We start from the raw sequence: 23,144 nt of genomic DNA on the forward strand, positions 1-23,144 counted from the left end.
TTCCAACCCACCCTTAGGGACATTCTCCTGTAAGCCTTCCATGGCATCAATGCCTCCTCTTTATTTATAATGATCATCTTTCACTTACCACTTGACAGAATTCTCCAATTAAAAAGTCAGTTTCCTTAGTGAATTCCAATATAAAGTATGGATTTGGGATCTCACCCGTATTTTCTAGCTGTACACATATATTGAATATTTCCCCCATGGACCCCACTTGTTCCTGGCTATTCGTTTGCCCTCAACGTACTTTTGAATGCCTTTTTCATAATATTTACAATATAATTTATTCAAGGAACTAGAGGTTGATGATATATAAATATACCTCTGTATAAATATACTTCATGTCCATGTTCCTCAAAAAATAATCTGTTCAGACTAACCCTACACGCCTATAGCTGTGTAAACGGTGACATATGTATATCTTTCAGGGTTTTTGCCTCAACCACTATATCAGGCATTTCAGTTGCCCTTCACTGTTTGGTTAAAAAAAACCATTACTTCACAATTTATTTCAAGTATATTGTCAGCTTATATATTTAAAATACCCAATGTTTTGGAGATGAATGTACGACAGCATCTCATGTGGTGGTGGACACTGCCCAATCCATCATGGATATAGACCTCTTCAACATCGAAGGGATCATCTATGTGAGGCACTGCCTCAAAAAGGCAGTCGGCATCAACAGGTCCCCTCACCACCCTGGCTGCGCACTTATTTCCCTCTGCCATCAGAAAGAAAGGATAGGTGTCTGATAACTGTGACCAGCATGTTCAGGAACAGCTTCTTCTCAACAACCGGCACAGCGGTAGAGTTGCTGCCTTACAACACCAGAGACCCGGGTTCGATCCTGACCATGGGTGCTGACTGTACGGTGTTTGTACGTTCTCCCTGTGACCGTGTGGGTTTCGTCTGGGTGCGCCGGTTTCGTCCCACAGTCCAAAGACATACAGGTTTTCCGGTTAATTGGGTACTGCAAATTGTAATTTGTCCCAAGTGTGTAGGACAGTGCTAGTGTCGGAGAGGACTTGCGGGGCCGATGGGACTATTTCTGCTCTGTATCTCTAAAGTCTAAACCTTCAGGCTCTTGAATGCTACAAACACTAACTAAACTACAAACTTGCACTAGGGACTTTGGGTTTTTGTTTTACACCAATATCGTTTTTCAAAAATGTATTGAACTTTCTTTTGTTTATTGTCTTGTGACTACTGTGTTTGTCTACCTGTTATGCTGCTGCAAGTATGAATTTCATTATACTGTTTCGAAACAATTAAACTCTCTTGACTCTTAGTCCAATTTATCGTAGGCTATGCTTTTTAAAAGAAGCTCTTCCTGCATCATCTGTCGATAACAGCACATCCTAGAATTTTCTATGCACAGTAACAAGTTCTGGATTGGATCCAATGAAATTAAAAAACAGAGTTTGATTTTTTTTTTTTTTAAAGAGGTACTGGTTATAATTTTTGGAACCAAAACTGGTCAAGTATAGGTTTATGCATAACAAAAATGCTCAAAAACTGTTCTTGTAAACATTTAACCAGTTTGCCCTCTGCAGCAACCCCCAACCCACCCCCGTCACACAACTCAAAAATATTTCAGATATAGAAAGAGGTAATCTAGCAAATTATGCACTTCCATCTTGCAACACACACACACACACGCACACACATAGAGAAACACGTGAAGCAGGCACTCATTTTAGTATCAAGTACAATTCAACAACACTTGAACTCTGTAGAAACTATGAGAACATCATATTGGAATCCCAGATAAATCTTTGACAAAAAGCACAATTGTTTAACCAGTTGTTGAAGCAAAGCACACCACAGGCCTCCCAAACACGATGATAAGTAACTAATAATAGTCATAGAGTCAGCGTAATAGGTTGAACAAAATTACATTGCACAAATATATTTTCCTACATAGAAATTACAGATAATAGATCCAATAGTTAAGCATAATCCATTACAGTATGCTGATAAACAAAGTTTGTGCTTAAGATAAATTGAATAGCTAAAAATACATTTTCAATGATAACACTGACTTTTGACAATAAATGCGCGGAGCTGCGACTCTCTGCTATCAAATAGCAATGAAACAGTCTGAAGCATAATCATCAATGGCATTCCATACAACAGCAATCTTTGATTTGGTTCATTCATGGATTACAATCAATGCATCCCAAGCAAATACTTTTTGTCTCCCTCATGCATATCTTAGATTTTTGAAGCTTCCTGGCATCAACCTCAACCACACTTTCAACCAATTGTAGGCTGCCTCGTCTACATCACCTGAATATAATGGGCCATCCACAACCAATACCCACATCTACTGACTTGACCTCTTCCTTAGCTCGCTTTGTGCCACTACTGCCGCTCAGCTATCAGACTGCTGTCTAACACCGGGTGACCCAGTACAATGGCTGCCTCGCCAACAGTCCCTTTCTCTCTTTGTTGTTTTTTTAGGCTGTAGTTAAATGTTGTTTTTGTGGATCTTTAGTTTTATATTATGTGGGGGGGTGGAGGGGGAGGGGGAAACTTTTTTCATCTTTTTCCTCGACGGAGATTTGATTTTTTCCTTATCGTATCTCTGTCTGCACTGCGGCCTGGCATCGTGGAGCTGACGGCCTCTTGCTGGGGATCGACCTTGGAAGTTCCAACCACGGGAGCCTGCAGATTTAACATCTCGGAGCTGGCGGTGCCTTTGCCAGGGACGGGCTTCAGGAGCTCCAACCGCAGGAGCTTTGATCACCCCGATCACGGGAGCTTTGATCGCCCCGACGTGGGAGCTCTGATCGCCGGCTGCGGGGGCTTCAATCACCCTGATTGCGGATGGTTCGACTCCCCCGACAGCGGGGGAAAATGGAGGAAAGACTTTATTGCCTTCCATTAAAGTGAGGAATGTGGAGGAACCACTGTGATGGATGTTTATGTTAAATTTTTATGCGTGTTTTGTTGCTGTTTTGGTATGACTGTATGGCAAATTAAATTTCTCTTATGATTTACATACTTGGCTAATAAAATCACTTACAAATGCAACACTTAAAATTACAATTAACATGCAGCATTCTCGAAAAGGTAATTTTCTCCACCTAGACAATGAAAATCATATCAGGCAACCAGCATAAATTCCATGCTCTTGCCACCAATTTATGGCCAATAAGCTAATATGAACCAAACTGTTCATAACTGTGCCATTTAAAACGGTTCCAAGATGAATTTACTATCCTGTACTGCCTCAGTCATAAAGCGACCTACTTTTGCATATTGCCCATTTCCATCTTGTACTCAGTCCATCATTCAATGACACTAAATCACCAATAATGACACATTCAGATATTTACAGTCAGTTAGTGCTATCTATCGCTTAGTATTAAATATCATGAACTGAAAATCAGTTTTGGTGAATATTTCAAATTGAGACTGTAAATGATTATAGACTAGATGCTATTGCCTCCATGTATTTAATGGATCATCATAGTACTATTACAGTATTTCATTTGTTGTTGTACATAGATTTATAACAAAATAATCGGCAAAAAAACAAGTAAAACATCCTTACCTGGAAATGTAGAATTATGGTCCAAATTAAACCAAGAGTTAGCTTGGGATTCCCATCAGTAATATCATCATTCCTAATATTCACTAATTTCACCTGCAGGAGTGAAAACAATCCATGCATCAGTTTTCTTTTGAGGCATATGTACACCACTTATATTCTTAATACATTTCAGGTATAATGCATTTTTGAGGTCACTTTCTTAAAATTCATAGTTTGCTGAACAAGCAAGAAGCATTGTGACTGGTTAAATTTCAACACGTCTATGAAACAGAAACCAGAAGTTTTCTGATCATTTAGGTGGCTTCAGGACCTTAAACCTTTGGCTGTTAACTCATCCAGCCACATGAATTGAAATTGTGACCCAAATTAAAATGAATATGGCAGCTTCACTCAAGCCACAAAAATTGATTGGAGTAGGTTACTTGAAAGCAAAGGAATGTCCGCTTAGTTGGATACTTTTAGAAGTGTCATAATTAGAGTTCAGGTTTGCATCTTCCTGTTAGACTGAAAGACACGGCAGGTAGGAGTAAGGAACCCTGGAGGATGAGAGAAATTGTGGCCCTGGTCAGTAAAAAGGAAGCATGGGTCAGGTATAGGCAGCCAAGATCAAGTGTATCCATGGAGGAGTATACGGGATTGAGGAGTATCCTTATGAAGGAAATCACAAAGGTGGTGGCATGAAATAGCTCTGGCAGATAAGAATAAGAAGAATCTAAAGAGATTTTATAGGTACATTTCTGCAAAATGGTAACTAGAGATAGAATGGGCCATTCAGAACCCAAATAGGTCATCCATGTGTGGTGCCGCAGGAGATAGGCAAGGTTGTCTCCAGCAAATATTTCTCTTGCTTTTACTGTGGAGAAAAACATGAAGGCTGGGAAACTTAATTACGTTAATGGAGATATCCATTAACTTCATTAATGGAGCTGCAGTCGAGGTGGTGCTGGACATCCCAAGACACACTAAGGTAGATAATTGTCCAGGGCTTGATCAGATATATCCAAGGACACTGTGGGAAGCTAGAGAAGAAATTCTAGGAATCCTGGCTGAGATATATGTAACATTGGATGTGCCAGAAGACTGGAGAGTGGGTAATGTTGTGACTCTATTTAACATGGGCTGCAAAGAAATACCTGGGAACTATAGACCAGTCAGCCTAACATCGGTGGTAGGAAAGCTACAGGAAAGGATTCTGAGGGATACAGGATTATTTTTTTTTGGTGCTGTATCTCTGAAGTCTAAATCACTTTAATTTACATAATTTTGATCATGATTAGGTTATTTGATTGTAAAATCTTATCATGAAACATTAGTGCAAGATATATCCACAAGTATACTACTTGGTGTATTTTAGGAAGTCAAACCAGGGCAGGACCTTCACAGTGGATGGTTGGGGAATGTTGTAGAGCAGAGCGATACAGGATTATAAATGTGTAGTTCCCTGTAAGTGATATTGCAGGTAGATAGGATGGTGAAAGTGGCTTATAGCATGCTGACCTTCACCAGTCAGGGAAATTAGTATAAAAGTTAAGACGTTAATGTTACAATGGTACAATATGTTGGTGAGGCCACACTTGGAGTTTTGTGTTCAGTTTTGGTCAACCTGCAAAAGGAAAGATGTCAAAGCTAGAAAGAGTGCAGGGAAGATTTATGAGGATTTTGCCAGGACTCACGGTCCTGAGATATATAGAGCTATGATGGGCAGGCTCGGACTTTAATCCTGGTAAAACTTAAGGCTGAGGGGTAATCTTATAGAGCTGTGTAAAATCATGAGTGGAATAAATAGGGATTTTCCCAGGGTAGGGGAATCAAGAACCAGAAAGGCAGATATTTAAGGCAAGAGGGGAATGGTTTAATAGGAACCTGATGGGGCAACATTTTCCACTCATAGGGTGGTGGCTATAAGGAACAAGCTTTGATTTCAGTCTGAAGAAGGGTTTCGACCCGAAACGTTGCCTATTTCCTTCACTCCATAGATGCTGCTGCACCCACTGAGTTTCTCCAGCATTTTTGTCTACCAGACATTTATATAAGATTATTATTGATTTTTCTTATTTGACAAAATATGTTAAGTTGGTCATTAAACAAGTAGCCTGTCTTTTCAAAATCATCCATAATTTATTAACGTTAGTTCTTTTGGAAATTTGAATGGATATATAATGAGTTTGTTCTAAATATAAAGGCTACTTCATGTGATTGTAAATGATTTATTCCCATCCAGTTGCTGGAAATGTAATTTTGTTTTCATTTACTGAGCTCAATCTATTAAAAATTGCATGCCTAATATTCTATTCTCATCAAAGGTCAGGTATGACCTTCCAGGCTGATGCACTTCTGTAGTAGATCAAAACGAGATAATGTGATTGAGTTTATTAATTAGATTTTTGAGGTCTGGACATTGGAGTCAAGGCCAGCACGCATTATTTATTTTTAATTGCCCTGGAGACGATTTTATGATTCACCATCTTGAACCATTGGATTTCCTGGCTGAAGCTATTCGCACAGTGTCTTTGGGTAAGGAGTTCCAGGATTTAGACTCAGAGCAGCGAGGGAATGGTGTTCCAGGTCAGGATGACGTGAATGTGGAAGTGAACATGCAGCTGGTATTTACATACACCTGAAGCCTTGTCCTTCGTGTAGAGCCTAGCTTTGGAGTGGCCTGGGCAAGTAACTGCTAGGTATTTTGTATATGGTATGCACTTCAGCCACTGCATGTTGGAGGAGGTGATGGATTTTTCTGAGATGTTTGACCGGATAGCATTCAAGCAGGCTGTTTTTTGGATAATGTTGTGATTCCTGGATATCAGTTCAATGTTGACTCATCCATGTAAGTGGAGGTAATTCCATGACACTGCTGATTCAGGCCTTGTAGATGCTGGAGAGTATTTGGGCTCTCAGGTGTCGAGTCACTCACAACAGCGTCTGACCTGCTCTTGCAGCCACAGTTTGCACACAGCTGATCCACTTTGGTCAATGTGATCCCCGTGGATATTGATGATGGGAGCTAAGCAATGACATTGAATGTCAAGGATAGACATTTACACCTTCTCTTGCAGGAAGTGGTCATTGCCTAGGCATGTTTATAGTAGAGATGTTACTTGGCACTTGTGGCTAATATTTGCCTCTATTTACGAAATATTTAAGAAAGGTCTGGGAACTACAGCGAGCCTTACATCAGTAGCGGGCAAGGTTTTGAAGGGGATTCTCAGAGACGGGATCCACCAGCATCTACACAGACTGATTGGGGATGGACAGCATGGTTTTCTATGTGAGAAACTCTCTTCCCAATTTGAGAATTTTTGAAGAGGTGACCAAGATGATTGATGGGGTTGTTTTCAAAGACAAATCTAACAGACAAAAATGACGAACTAACATTGGTGGTGCTCAGTATAGAAAATAGGTTTGTTTGAGCTATGAGCCAGGCTCTGATTACCGCTAATGTGGTAGTGACAATGATACTGTGAATGAGTATTAGCTGAATGAGGCAGTCGGGCCACGCCGCTGACAGCAACCAAGAACAAAAAGGGACCAACATGACTCCATGGAGTAATTTTGTAACTTTGTCGGCACCAGAACTGTGGCGACTTTTTGTGCTTTGTATGCAAAAACAAAGAATTTCACTGTACCTAGGTACATGTGACAATAATGTATCATTGAATCATTTACTGTCAAAGACAGAGGCCATAGCTTCATGGTGAGAGGGGTAAAGTTTAGAAATGTGCAAGACAAGTTTTATTTTAAACACAGAGAATGATAGGTACTGGAACAAGCTGCCAGGGGAGGTGGTGGAGGCAGATACAATAAAGGAATCTAAGAGGCCTCCAGATATAGGCATGGATATGAAAGGAATGGAGATATATGGATTACATGCAGGCAGAGGAGATGACTTTAACCTGGCATCCTGTTCATCACAAATATGGTGGGCCAAAGGGCCTGTTCCTTTGCTGTACTATGTTCTGTATGTTCTAACAAGGACTTGTCTAAATTAGGATGGTATGTAACAGATTCAAACTCTTTAGTTTAGTGATGCAGCATGGGAACAGACCTTTTAGCTTACCAAGTCCACGTGAACTACTCATCCATTCACACAAGTTCTTGATTATCTCATTTACACATGCACACCTTACACATCAGGGGCAATTTATGAAGGTCAATTAACCTACACACTTGCACATCTTTGGGATGTGATAGGAAACTGGAGCACCTAGAAGAAATCCATGCAGTCACAGGAAGAGCATGCAAACTCCACACGGACAGCACATGAGAAGGGCTGTGAGCAGCAAAATAAAAATCTTATAATTTGTAAATTGTTTAATACCGTTCCAGCTGGAATTTGAATGTACCTCAGGACTGATAATCTAATTACATAATTATTGGGCCTGTACACCTAAAATTACCTACCTGCCGTTGCTTTAAATAGTCAAGTGCAATCTGTACATTTTGCAACCTGTGAAATCGCATGCGTCCTTTCTCACGAGGCTACAAAGAACAGAGAAAGATTAATGGCACCTTTTAACTTTAACACAAATTTAAAAATTGCTTTGGGTTTTGATTAATACAAGCCAGAATACTTGCTTTCTGTCAATTTTATCGACCCCCACTCCCATTATTCAGGTTAACACATGTTTTGTAACAATTATCATTATGTGTAGAAGACAACATCACAAAATAGGTCACAGTGTCAGTCTTTTGCTCATCCCAAAATATGTTCAATAAATTTAGCCCTAAGTTTTATTTTAACGGCGTGAGACAGTGTCGGGACTGGATGGTAGATGAAGCTCCTTAATAGTGAATACACGGCGGCTGTATTATATTGAAAAAAAGGTACACAGGCATTCCTCTATCCATATTTTTCTCCAATTTGGCCTTGCAATCTAGCCATCAGCAGGTGGTCACCCTGGAGCCCAATAGTCATTTAATTCCTTCAGTAGCTTCTAATTCAACCATGATTTCCCTCTCACCCTAAAGCTCCACTGGTTTTCCAACCTAAAGCTTCAACCACACTTCCCGACAATCAAACTCAAGTCTTGCAATATATTCAGTGGAGGATGCTGCAAATCCTGGAACAATGCTAAAGCATTGTATTTTCACATGATATATCTTCTCATCAAAGTTGAGTTGTACATTTTCATTTTTCAGGCTATTACTTAGTGTGGTAAAGAAGACCTCCATCAATTTTCAAATTAAATGATATTAATAGGATGTAAATGATTCTTCACGTAGCATTTTAGACTTAATATCTCAAATATAATCGTTGTTTTACATTATATGCAGTCAACTAATGATAAAAGTTTATAAGCCCTCAGTGCCAAATGGATGCCCATAATTAAGAATGCCTCACAATATTGGATAATACATATTCCAAATGACACATTAAAAAAAACATATCCAATGGGATGTAAACTTTTATTTCCTTATATGTCTGCAGTGTGCACAGACATAAATCTCTTGTTCTCTGAAGGATAAACATGCCCTGGGGTTTGGCTCAAAGCACTGTACTATTTTATTACGGAGGGGTGGCAGAATGAAAGTTTGTTGCACTAATTCTCCAGCAGACATTGTCCGCGATCTCACTACACTGACCGCGGGGAAGGTGACTTGGTTATATTGCGACTTTGTAGAGACATTTAATAAAGTGCAAATTGCTTTTAAAATACAGCAGAAAATAACTTTCAAAATAAAGGGAAAAAATGTGTAAAATCAATGTTGCCAGGAGATTCCATTTGATAAAATGGGTCTTTCCTAACTCAGTCCCCATCCTATGATTTTTCTAATTGGGATTATGTAGAGGGCTCATTATAATACAACATTTAATATGTGTAAGTTTAACAATATTTGTCATGCAAAACTTCACCTTGTTTGCCTTCCCCAAACCCATTAGCCACATTCCCAGACTGAATTCCATTTGTCACTTTTGCACCCATCTACTAGTTCACTGATATCTTTCTGCACCTTACATCAATGAGTATAAAAAGGACAGCAAATGTTTTTAAATCATTCTATTGTAATTAGACAAGAAGACTGCATACCAAAACTTGCACTTTGGCAAGGTACAGTTTATCTTCACATTATTTTGTATAATGTACAGATTGCCAACCAATATGTATTATGAAATGTATGAATATATAAGATTAAGAAGTTTATAAATTAAATTGTGACTGACTTGTAACCACTACTTTGGCAATGTCCATGTAAAACATATATCCCAAAACATGGAGTGCAGCAAAATATACATCTTGCATCAAACACTGGCAATATTTGTTTCATGCCAACTTACCACTTCATTCCTCACAACAGCTTCTGGTTATTAATAAGCAAGTAATTAGGAAGAGAACGTTCTTTGTTAAAAAAGACATGTGCAATGTTAGTTCACGTCTCAGCAAACACTGGGTTAATAGCATCATTGAAACCAGTGCCAAATTCCCAGGCAGCACACAGAAAAACCTTTTCCGAGTCGTGTTGTTCCCTTCATTGTGCCTACCAAGGCACACAGCTGAAAACGTGGTAAACGGTCATCAAATTTTCCATTGATTAGAATTAAATCAGAGTAAATTTAATGGGGAAAATATTTGGGATTGTTCCTTTTAAAGAATGTATTGCACAGTAATTGGACAGCCTTATTTTATGTTTAAACAAAAATAACATGATCTGCAATCCACTCTGTGCATGTTATTTAGCCCAGACTATATTTACAATGACATGAATTATGGAAATAATTAACCCAAAATGCTCAAAATGATAAATGAAGGAACAAACGATAAATGAAAGAATGTTATGAAGGAAAGACTAGAATTAGTTGTGCTGTCTTCATGCGTATTGTTGCCACAAGATACTGTATCAATACTGGATAATCCACAGAAATATATTTGTATAACTGAATCAATACTAATTTCATGCCAGTCTCAAAACCAACTTGTGACAGGTTTATTCCTGTGCATTTCCTCACTATTCAGTGGCTGCATATAACAGCTTTGGGTTCTGAATGAACATCCATACAATATTAAATATGAATATTAAATATCAATGGCTATTTCAATTATGTAACAATTGCTGGGCTCTGTTATAATATTATATATAATAACATTACCAAGGATACGCAAGGGGTTAAAGTATCAGATTCCAAATTCAAAATATTAATTATGTTATAAACCTCGAGGCTATGTTTTAAAGATAGAATCCCATCACAACAATTTAGATTCACAAAACTACTCTTTCTTCCCCCTTACACTCCATTTAGAGGAGTCATGACTGTGTTGAGATAGATTACCTCCTCTCAGGAACAAAATGGATACTCTCCTAATAAAAACATTACCACTGGAAGCCTGGATAAAGAGCAAGTGGTTCCAGCTACAACATGAAGCATTGGTGAATCAGTCATGAGAAATGAGGCAAAACCAAGCTAAATTAAAAAAGTATATTCAAATAAAGACACAAAGTGCTGGAGTATCTCAGCAGGTCAGGCAGCATCTCTGGAGAACAAGGATAGGTAAAGTTTTGGGTTGGGACCCTTCTTCAGATTCTTACTACAGAACAAATCCCAGTAATAAGTCTATCTTGTATAAAGTTCTGGGTAATCAAAATACGCTCACATTTATTTACAAAACCCATTGATTAATAAACAATATGGATTACCTAGGAGTGATACAGTATTGATTGCATTGCCTTTTGTGTTTTGTGGCACCTACCCCCTCAACATCATCCGCCTCCTCTTGGCAGCGTTCAGAGACGCAGGATGGCGGTCTGGCCAAGCGCAAATTCTTCGTGACAAACTGCTCCTTATGCTAATCACCATGAAGCAAATAGAGAATAGCAGGAGAAAAATGAGGAGGAAATGAAAAAGCAAAGGTGAAATAAAAGCAAAAGATTAAATGAAATGAATAAAAATCATTCAAAGGCCCTGCGAGTGAATAAAATCTATCAGCAAATGTTGTCCTTGAGAGGCAGTCAAAGAATACAGGGTCAATTTATAATCCAGGGCTTTATTTAAATTGGTAATGTTTTATGGTTCCCAGTGCTTGAATGCCTCACTCAGTAAATACAGACAAGCTTCAGATACAGATGCTTTTGATATGGCCAGTGAAGAGAATGCTTTAAGAATGGAAGACGTTCATCGGAGACACAATTTTAACTTTTCCAAGAAACTTCTACCATTTGCACTTGACAAACCACGAGAAAGAGGTTGAGCATTTCAGAATATCCATGAAGCTGCAAAAAAAAACTTTTTTCATTTTATCAAATACATATGCTGGACTTGAAAAGGAATATGAAGATACATTTAAGTAGTATTAGTGCCATCATATGATGACAATGAAAAATAGATTACAGTTTTCACTTTTGGAAAGAGAAAAGGAAAATGCACTTACATGGAGCATTTATTTTTAACCTCAAGGTATCTTGAAGCATTTAACAACTAGTATGTTCAATAGATTTGTGAGTAGCACGTATTAATTTCTAATTTTCTATTTATGCTGAGAGAAAGCACAACATAATAGAATATTTGTAAGAAGGAACTGCAGATGCTGGTTTAAACCATAGACACAAAAAGCTGGAGTAAATTAGCGGGACAGGCAGCATCTCTAGAGAGAAGGAATGGGTGACATTTCAGGTTGAGACTCCAGCCTGAAGAAGGGTCTCGACCCGAAACGTTACCCATTCCTTCTCTCCAGCGATGCTGCCTGTCCCGCTGAGTTACTCCAGCTTTTTGTGTCGATAATAGAATATTTGATTGGTTGGGGAGCACTTTGGAAAATCTTGATGTTTTGAAAGGCTGTCACAGATCCAAATGGTTTGTCTTTATTGTAACAATGCATATAATTTATTTATAAAATTGAATATGTACAATTGGTAATTGCTGTAAATGCTGAAAATCTGAAAGAAAAAAAACAGAAAATGCTGGAAATACTCAGATCAGGCAGCCACTGTGGAAAGAGAAACATAGTTAAGGTTTCAAGTCAAAAATCCTTTGCAGGAGAAAGAGGATGTAGGAAGAAGTTTCTTCAATCTCCGTTTCAATATCTCTGGAAGAAATGCAAGAGAAAGTTTACGCAATTGATTACAGGTAAGAATAAGATAACCTACAAGGAAATATGAAGTAAATTGACACTGGTGTTTATGAGGAGGAGAAGTGATCTAATGGAAATATTTTAAGATCGTGATGAGGCTTGATTGGATAGATGCTACAAAGGATGGTTCCCCTGGAGAGGAATGGGAAATTTGGAGTCACTGTCTCAGTAGAGTCCCATTTGCGACTGGGATAAGTCAATTCTTCTCTATTGCTACCTGACCTATTGCTGCCTGTGATAGTCAATTCATAGACTTGTAGGACCATCTGTTATTGCAGTCATTAATAGCAGTCTGTCCTCAGGTGTTGTCCCTGAAAATTTTAAACATGCAGTAGTACAGCCCCTGATTAAAAAACCTGCTCTTGACCCTGCAGTTCTTGGAAATTTCAGGCCTATCTCCAAACTGCCTTTTCTATCAAAAATCCTGGAGAAGATCGTGCACAGTCAATTAATGGCCTTTCTGGAAGAACATAATATTTTAGAAGTTTTCCAATCCGGTTTTAAATCCCTGCACAGCACCGAATCAGCCCTTTTAAGAGTTTTTAATGATATTTTTTTAGCTACTGACCGTGGTGACTGTGTTACCCTTGTGCTTTTAGATTTGACTGCTGCTTTTGACACAGTGGATCATGAAATATTGATCTCACGTTTGAAGCAGTGGGTGGGTATCAGGGGCATAGCACTAGAGTGGTTCAGGTCGTACCTGGCTGATCGAACTTTCTGTGTCAGCCTTGGGGACTGTATCATCCTCTGCTCCTCTCTCGTGTGGGGTCCCACAGGGCTCAGTTCTTGGCCCTCTCCTCTTTTCTCTCTATTTGCTCCCACTTGGTTCCATACTTAGGAAGCACGGAATTTCATTCCACTTTTATGCAGACGACAGCCAGATTTATGTGCCTCTTAAAAAGAAGGATGAACACTCTGTCGGACTGTTACTTGAGTGTCTCAACGACATAAAGGCCTGGATGGCTCTGAACTTTTTTAAATTTAATGATAAAAAGACGGAAGTAATGGTTTTTGGTGGCAACACTGGGGGCCCCCCCTGTAGATCTGGGCTCCCTGGCCCAGTATATCAAACCAAGCATCACAAACCTAGGGGTTAAAGTGGACGCTGAGCTTAAATTTGACAGTCAGATCAAGGCTAGTTACAGAGTTACAGAGAAAGGTTGAACAAGTTAGGGCTTTATTCTTTGGAGCGCAGAAGGTTAAGGGGGGACTTGATAGAGGTTTTTAAAATGATGAGAGGGATAGACAGAGTTGACGTGGAAAAGCTTTTCCCACTGAGAGTAGGGAAGATTCAAACAAGGGGACATGACTTGAGAATTAAGGGACTGAAGTTTAGGGGTAACATGAGGGGGAACTTCTTTACTCAGAGAGTGGTAGCTGTGTGGAATGAGCTTCCAGTGAAGGTGGTGGAGGCAGGTTCGTTTTTATCATTTAAAAATAAATTGGATAGTTATATGGATGGGAAAGGAATGGAGGGTTATGGTCTGAGCGCAGGTATATGGGACTAGGGGAGATTATGTGTTCGGCACGGACTAGAAGGGTCGAGATGGCCTGTTTCCGTGCTGTAATTGTTATATGGTTATATTATATGGTTATATGGCTGTTGTTAAATCAAGCTTTTTCCATTTGAGGCAGCTGGCCAAAATAAAGCCAATTCTGTCAATGCAGCACTTTGAGACGGTAATCCACGCCTTTGTTACCACTCGGCTGGATTACTGCAATGCACTGTATGTGGGGGTTAGTGGGTCCTCCATCGCCCGTCTCCAGATGGTACAGAATGCAGCTGTACGTTTTTTAACTCACACACGTAAACATGAGCACATTTCGCACATTTTAGCCTCACTCCACTGGTTGCCTATTCAGTTTAGGATCCATTTTAAAATTCTTTTATTTGCTTTTAAATCCCTGAATGGTCTTGCCCCGCCCTACCTATCTGAGCTTCTACACCCTTATACACCCGCCCGCTCTCTCAGGTCAGATAATCAGCTGCTCCTGAGTGGGCCTAAAACTAAGCGGAAGCTCAGAGGGGGCCGTGCCTTTGCTGTGTCGGCACCAAATTATGGAACGATCTGCCTCTCCACATTAAACAGGCCTCTTCTCTGTCTGTTTTGAAATCACTTCTTAAAACCCATCTCTTCTCCGTGGCCTTTGATACCCAGTAAGATGTCGACTTTATTTACTTGATTTAATTTCTTATTTTGATTGCTTTTATTGCGTGGCTATTATTTTTACTCATGTTTTATGTCTTTTAATTTATTGTTGTATTTCATATGTAATTTTTGCGCCTTATGTGAGCTGTTATGTTATGTTCTGTTATGTTGTCTGTTTATGATGTCTTGTTTATTCTTCTGTACAGCACTTTGGTCAACATTGGTTGTTTTAAAGTGCTTAACAAATAAAGTTGGATTGGATTGGATTAAATTAATTCATTGTTCTTCTATAGAACACGAAATGACTATTTGGCCCAGCCTGGCCCATGCTGGATATTTAGGTTTGTTCTACTTCCCAGTTCATCCATAGACATTTTAAGTGGACCAAAAGTAAACTGCTGGAAGAACTCAGTGGATGAAGCCACATCTGTAGAGGCAAAGGGGTGATCGATATTCTGGGCTGCGATCCTGCATCTGGACCTCCTTTTAAATGTGATAAGTATTTCAGTCTTCATCAGCATTTCAAGACTCCACTACTTTCTTCACTAATCTTTTCACCAATTAGTTTAAGTAATCCCTAGTTATCAACCTTTTGCCGAGAGAAATGGGTCCTTCCTGTTAACTTTGTCTGGGTCTCACATGAATAAAAATGTGGCAATCAATTTTCTTCATCTAAATCTGAAGTAAAACTAGCATTGCCTAATTAATCTGTCTTCATAACTGTTATTCTCCCACTGACATGCATGCAAATATCCTCTGCAGTCTCTTTAGAGCTATTACATCTTTCTAGAGAGCAGTGGCCATAACAACACAATACTCCAGTCATTTCTTAACTGCAGTTCTAACATGACATGGGAAAGTAGGATAACAGGAGTGAACAAGTGATCGAAAGCTGGCATCGACTCATTAAGCCAACGAGCCTGTTTCTATGCTGTATCTTTCAATCAAAATATCCCAGCGCCTGTATTCTAAGTTTCAGTCAATGATTTTCCCAATGTCTACTTAATTACAACCTACCAATCCTGCCAGCTTCTGAAGAAGGGTCTCGACCCGAAACGTCGCCTATTCCTTCGGTCCATAGATGCTGCCTCACCTGCTGAGTTTCTCCAGCATTTGTGACCACCTGCCATCTTCTGGGATCCATTTACCTGCACTCCCAATTCCCGCTACAGTGCTTATTATTTTACTGTTTATTTTATTAGTTATTTGCATCTCTTGTACTATGATCCAGATCAATCTGCCCTTTAAGACTTTATCAAATGTCTTGTTAAAAAAAAACGCTACCCATTCAACCCTCATTATTCCATCCTCAAAATATGTAATTGTGGGTCAGATAAGATCGTCCCTCAATAAGTGCTCATTGATTGTGCCCCATTAAACGCATGTCTCTTTAGATGCTGAATTATCCAATATTAATCTATCTTTCCTCCTCCTTTAAAATGTTAGCTCGATTATTTTCCAGTCCTTTATCACAATGACTCTGGTAAAGTGTATTGGAATATGACAGCCAGTGCCTTAATTATTCCATTCCTTGCTTCTTTTCAGATCAGCTCTTTCTTTTGTCTGAGTCCTGTTATGAATTGAGCTTTCAAGATGCAGATCCCCTTAATGTACTTTCTATGCACCCACATTGCTTCCTCCCTAATGTTAATATCTATATCATCCATTTCTCCACAAAGCCAGATGCAATATATTCATTTAGAAAAAAAACAACTTTTTTTCCCCCTTTGCATAAAGGTCATTTTTACAGTTTTTATTTAGAAATACATGAGTAGGATCTATCCCTTCATATCCTTATTTAAAAAATGTAGAAATCGATGAGACCCAATCTCAAGGTAGAACCGAATAACTCCCCTATCATTTCTCTATTGTTTCCCACCAATATTTTTTATATGCCCTATTCTTTGCTACCATAATTTATTTCTAATTACATTCCCGGATTTTGTATACTCCTCATATATTATGGCCTTGAGCTCTCCGTTGCATGATTTTACTTCACATATTCTTAAGACTCCTTGGGGATTTAGATTTGGAAGTTCCTACATGTCTTTTATTGGGTACATATCTGATCTGGATCATTATCTTCTTCCAGAATGTCTCAATGTCCTGATCCTGATTTATCTCCGAAGACAAGAAGTGCTGGAGTAACTCAGTGAGTCAGGAAGTGGATGTTTTGGGTTGGGATCCTTCCTCAGACTCCTTATCTTCAAGAAGTTGTTCCCAGTCCACTTTTGCTAAAACAGGACATCTCAATTTAGAACTTTTACTCAGTCGATCTTTGTTCTTTTCCCTTAAAATGTTAAAGTGCATTATTATCAGAGGAGCGCTGGTTCTCATCCACTAGATGTCACCACTGTGCATTAACAATTAAATCCTGTTCAGTGTTTCAAGAGAAGACTGCAATGTTCTGAAAACACATTGGATTATCCAGATGGTTCATATCTACTCTCTGCCATGTTTTACTCAATCCAAACTAATTTTAGGCTGAATATCTAAAAAACATTAAACCATCTCATGATTTTCAAGCACTCACCATCAGCAGAAAACACGAGGTGAAACATGATACAGGTAGTTAAAGTAATGTTTGTTATGAAAAACAGAATTCCTTTCCACTGCAATTTAAAAAATAAATTATTGTTGAATTGTAAATACATTTTTTTTTAAATAGAGAAAAATGGTCTTCACGAGTGCATTCTGTCAATAACCATAATAATAATCATATGAGGCAATCGCATGGCTTCAGTGTAATACAATACAGTGTAATACAGTGTAATAACACATTCTCCTGCTGTAAAATTGTTGGAAGTATTTAATCAAAGTTTATATAAAGAAATATGCAATGTACTCAATGCAAATAGTACTTACTAGAGTCACCCCAGAGAGGACTTCCAGGAGGGAGATCAAGTTATGTCCTTCTCTTAGATCTTCATAAAGATCATTTATATGTTTCCGTACCTAAAATAAAGGAGATAAAGTAACTTTATTATAGAATAACAAATGAAGTTTTGGTATATTTCAATCACTCTGATTACTGATATTTTTGAGAAGTGCAATTCATAGATCTGCAGTGGTCGGCTCTCTCGCAGCCAGCAAAATACCCGTGGAAAAAATAGTTGAGGCAATTACTTTGCCTATCATGGGTTTCAATTTCAACTACCTCTAAAGCTCACTGTGCATCATCCATATGCGAGCAGTAACAGCAAGGTCAATGTTTAATAGTAAGAAGAGGTCGCACCAATTTTGCCCGAACCAACCCACGATTACGGGAGCTAAATCCTCAGCTTTCTACCAGCTAAAGTCAGCCACCAGCTCAAACCATGGCCTTACATTAGAAATAAGCTTTTGCTGTATATTCCTACCCGATTGAGTCACGAAAATATAGCTTACCAACAAATTGAGAAAACTGATGCAGTCATAGACATACCAAATGAATGTCAGAAAATAAAAACTTACTTGAAAGACATAGGATTCTGCTGCAGTTAAGGGTTGGTTTTGTAGTTAAATAGTCACGTTGCTTTGTAACCAGTTTGGTTGTTAAAACTAACTGACAATTGGCTGATGGAGAGCCTTCAAAAATTTAAACTGTACTCCATTAAATTGCTCTCGATGGAAGCTGTAAGTTAGGTCTTGTATTTAAAAGCATTCTCAACTTCCTTACTGAAATGAATCTAATTTCTACTCTAATATAAAGCATGCTTGCTTTCAGTTATTGACTTCAACGATAAAATAGGTGATAGGTCAGACTGTTATTGAATACTAAACCCACAAATTCTACATCTCATTAATATCCAACAATTTATTTATCTCTATCTTCAATATATTCATTCAGCAACTAAGCCTCCACAGACTGCTTGGATAGAGAATTCCAGTCATAACTCACTTGCTGCAGAAATTTCTTCTCCTGCCTCACATGGCAAAACTCGGATTTTGAGACTGTGACTAAAGATTCTAGGCATCGCAGCCAGAAAAACATATTGTCCTTGTCGAGCCCTATAAGAATGTCGCATGTTTCAAATCATTCACCCTTCATTTTTATAATTTCAATTGGAGACAGGTCCAATGTGTCCAATTTCTCCACAACCAACAAGCCTGTATTCACATGACTCAGTCTAGTGAACCTTCATTGTATTCCCTCTGTCACAAGTATCCCTTCCTTGGTAGGGAGGCCAGATATTTACATAAATATAGAGCTGCAGAAGTACAGCAAGGTGTCTCTATTATAAGAGGATCAGTGTACAAGAATAAAGGCCCGCACACCATTTAACTTTTAATTGGTTGTACCTGCACATACTGTACCTTGTACAAGGTCACACAGATCACTCTGAGCATTGTTTCATTAAACTCTGCATTTCTATTTCTTTGTACCAAAGTGTACCACCTCAATTTTTTTCATATTATGCCGTATGAAATTGTACTTTCTTCCCATCCAACTGTTCATTTACGAATGTTACAACACTGCTACAAACATACAAGAGCATACAGATTCAGAGCAGCTTGACACTCATCCCCAAGCCTGCTCCAACATTCAATAAAATTATAGCTGATCAACAGTGATCTCAGCTTCTCAACTACCCAGGACAAACTTTCAATATTTGTCAACTTGACTATTAATGCATACCACCAAATTTGCCAAGATATCAAACCAGAATTTTCCTTATGTATATTTTTGGGATTTTGTTGTTAGTCATAAGGTCATAAGTGATAGGAGTAGAATTAGGCCATTCGACCCATCAAGTCTACTCCGCCATTCAATCATGGCTGATCTATCTCTCCCTCTTAACCCCATTCTCCTGCCTTCCCCCCCATTACATCTGGCACCTGTACTAATCATGAATCTATCGATCTCCGTCTTAAAAATATCCACTGTTAGACCTGGAGATACAGTAATATAATGTAATTGTTGGCATATCTATTAAAGTCCATTCTCCACAGGGTCAATGGATAGATTAGTAGGGTGGGCCCAGCGGTGACAGGGAGAAAGAGTAGGTGGTATGTACTGATCAATCCTGACCCCTTGCTTAACTTTGCACATTCCATTTGAGAAACGTAAACTAAATCTAATTTACATTTGTCAACACATTTTGAGCCACATTTCTCAAGATACAATTACAATCCAAGAGTATATTTCTATTTGCTTTGGAACAACTGTTTAAGACTCCATTTAGAGAGACCCTCCCTTATCAGTGGACAAGTTTAATAAACAGTTTAATTAATCTTTTGTCATTTGTTTCACTAAAGAATATGGATCCAAGCAGAGGTGTGATAAAGTATTTCCTCAAGGAATTTCGACTGTAACTTTATTGAACTGCAGAGGTAAGTCACGTTGACTGCTAAAGAAAATGTGCTGCACAGCTATTTAAGTACGATTATAGATGAGAACTTTATGTTTTAGATGATGAACATGATATTAAATGAATTTGTTTCTTCCTGGCTCATGAGACAAATAGTCAGAAGAAATTAACCATCAATAGGTGAACAGATCTGCAATTTCATGATGAGTAAATAAGAGGAATAATTGAAATAAAATTAAGTGAAAACTAATTAAGCATCCTTCAATGTACTCAAAACAAATGAAGAAAGGCAATCCAGAGGGTACAAGATTTTTCTTAAATAGGTAAAAGTGGATATTAGAAGTGGAAGGACAGCCAAGAAGGCAGAATAACTGAAATGTGTTCAGCTTAACTTTAAAACACTTTCCCAGATTAAAATACAATGAGTGAGGATGAAGAGTTCAAATATCATCAAAATTGAAAATAGCTCACATTTAAATTATTACTGGAAATGCAAATATGTCACAAACTTGTTCATGGAAAACAACTTAAATTGTCAATCAAAACTAGTTTCATTTATTACCCAGAGGAAGGTTATCAACAAGCATTTCTTGCAAAGTAATGTATACAATAAACCAGTTTCCAATCATCTTCAGCTAGATGTGCCAACTGAATGGTCCTTCCTAACTTTTTACGAGGTTTCCCATTAACACAACTTGAGCCAGCTTGCCAATTCCTTTGACATCAAGAAATTGATAAGTGCTCTGACTTAGCAATATCCCAGCTGTAATTCAAAGGCTCTGTGCTTGAAAACACAATATGAAATTCTATTCCAATAACCAGACTCCATAGTTTTGTTAACGGTGTTTAATTTGGCATTGGTATTTATGTAATATGTTATTTATTCCGGATGTTCTCCAACTTTAATTGTATAAAGATACAAACCTATTTTAAATCTGAGGAAATATCAGTAATTAAATCAGTAATGTCAATTATCCCATTGCCTCCATAGGTGCTGCATAATACACTGATTTCCTCCAGCCTTTTGTTTTGTGCTTCTGTTTCCAGTATGTGCAGGCTCCTGTATCTCCATTGCAATGTTCCTTATCATTAACAATTTTCAGATTAATGTTGTATACAACAAAACTTGGTGAACATCGAGAATAAATAACACATTACATAAATCTTGCATAATGACTGGCATTACTGATGCCAAATTAAACACCTTTAACACCACTATTGAGTCTGACTATTGGAATAAAATTTAATTTCACCTTCTGGCTATCTAAAGAACCTCCACACTATAAAGTTCTAGAAATGTAACACAATGCTTATTTAAAAGACATTGGGACAGGTAGACAATAGGTGCAGGAGTCGGCCATTTGGCCCTTCGTGCCAGCACCGCCATTCAATGTGCTCATGGCTGATCATCCCCAATCAGTACCCCGTTCCTGCCTTCTCCCCATATCCCCTGACTCCGCTATTTTTAAGAGCCCTATCTAGCTCTCTCTTGAAAGCATCCAGAGAACCTGCCTCCACCGCCCTCTGAGGCAGAGAATTCCACAGACTCACCACTCTCTGTGAGAAAAAGTGTTTCCTCGTCTCCATTCTAAATGGCATACTCCTTATTCTTAAACTGTGGCCCCTGGTTCTGGACTACCCCAACATCGGGAACATGTTTCCTGCCTCTAGCATGTCCAAGCCCTTAACAATCTTACATGTTTCAATAAGATCCCCTCTCGACCTTCTAAACTCCAGAACTCCAGGTACATGGATAGAAAAGCTTTAGAGGGATATGGGCCAAATCCATGAAAATGTGGGTAGCTTAGATGGGGCATCTTGGACGAGTTGGGCTGGTGGGCCTGTTACCAGTAGCGGACTGGGTCTAAAAATATTGGTTGCCAGGAGACAAAGGGGGCCCACCCACAACTACAATGCTATAATTTAACAGGGGCCCACTTGCCATCACTTGCTATCACTTCATCAGGGGCCCACTTGCCATTAGGCAAGCTGACACCCTGGCCAGTCTGCCACTGCCTGTTACTGTGATGTGTGACTACTTGATCAGCACCTGACCCATGGTCTTCAAATTCTCCTCCTTCTAGTGTTGGAGCACTGTGACTGCAGGGCACGATTATAGAAATTCACATCAGCAACTTGACAAAAAAGGTCTCTGGCAACAGCTCCCAAGAACAGCTAAGGCAAAGGTTGCAGGAGAACATTCACCTCTAGATTACACACCATTCGAACTTGAACATAAGTCCCCAAACTTTCACTGTTGATCATTTAAAATGCTGAAATCTCAATCCTAACTGCAGTTTAGCAGCAACTTAGATAGATAGATAGTCTATCTATCTATCTATCTATCTATCTATCTATCTATCTATCTATCTATCTATCTATCTATCTATCTATCTATCTATCTATCTATCTAACTTCACCACTGTGACAGTGGTTATTCAAGAATGTAATTCAACGTGACCATTTCATTGAAGAGGGCAAGGCAATAACTCCTGTTGCAAGTCACATGTAGATTAAAAAAATTACAATTATGCATCAATTCAAAGAATTTAAAAAAAATTAAGACCTATATCTAGTCTAGCGTGGGATTAAACTATTGCATGGTTATATAAATTGTATAGAAAATTCAGGACAAACCGTGGGAAATCTTCAAAAAGGTGATTCAACAAAAAAAATGAAATCGCTTTAATTGATGTCAGTAAGTAGAAATGCAGGATAATTTTTACTCCAGGAGTTGTTTAAACCTATTGAGAAATCCAAGGTCAGCCAAATAGTTTGAGACCGAATCAGAAAATGGTTTTATCTAGGAACAAAAACCGCTTTATACTTGAGCAATGGTGCAGCACGTCACAAGAACATGGTCTAAAGTACAAGTACCAACATTTCGGCTGACACCGACCGCAGTGCAGTACTGAGAATGGTCTTCACTAAGGCGCCATCTGTTGGACAAGGCAGAAAATGGAGCTCCTGCTTGGTCCCCGAGGGAAAGATGCAAAAATCAAACACTAGGTGATCTGTCCCCATCAGAGGGTGGTTATTTATCTCACAATTAGCATAACTAATAAAAACATCTGG

General features: G+C 38.6%; 1 protein-coding gene across 14 annotated transcripts in view; it reads right to left on the bottom strand.

Annotated features, from left to right (window-relative positions):
• macf1 (microtubule actin crosslinking factor 1) overlaps positions 1-23,144 on the bottom strand; it is a 437,138-nt gene that overhangs the window by 235,034 nt on the left and 178,960 nt on the right. For 7 of the 14 annotated variants that reach the window (XM_033045288.1, XM_033045283.1, XM_033045298.1 and 4 more), the window contains exons 3-6: positions 17,644-17,733; positions 11,249-11,344; positions 7,965-8,042; positions 3,564-3,656 (exon numbers count right to left, since the gene is read on the bottom strand). In XM_033045288.1, the coding sequence (XP_032901179.1) occupies positions 3,564-3,656; positions 7,965-8,042; positions 11,249-11,344; positions 17,644-17,733 (357 nt within the window). The remainder of the gene's footprint in view (positions 1-3,563; positions 3,657-7,964; positions 8,043-11,248; positions 11,345-17,643; positions 17,734-23,144) is intronic. The other 7 variants (XM_033045293.1, XM_033045299.1, XM_033045287.1 and 4 more) reach the window with 1 other exon arrangement.

This window comes from Amblyraja radiata, chromosome 27 (assembly GCF_010909765.2).
Source record: "Amblyraja radiata isolate CabotCenter1 chromosome 27, sAmbRad1.1.pri, whole genome shotgun sequence".
Taxonomy (NCBI): Eukaryota; Metazoa; Chordata; class Chondrichthyes; order Rajiformes; family Rajidae; genus Amblyraja; species Amblyraja radiata.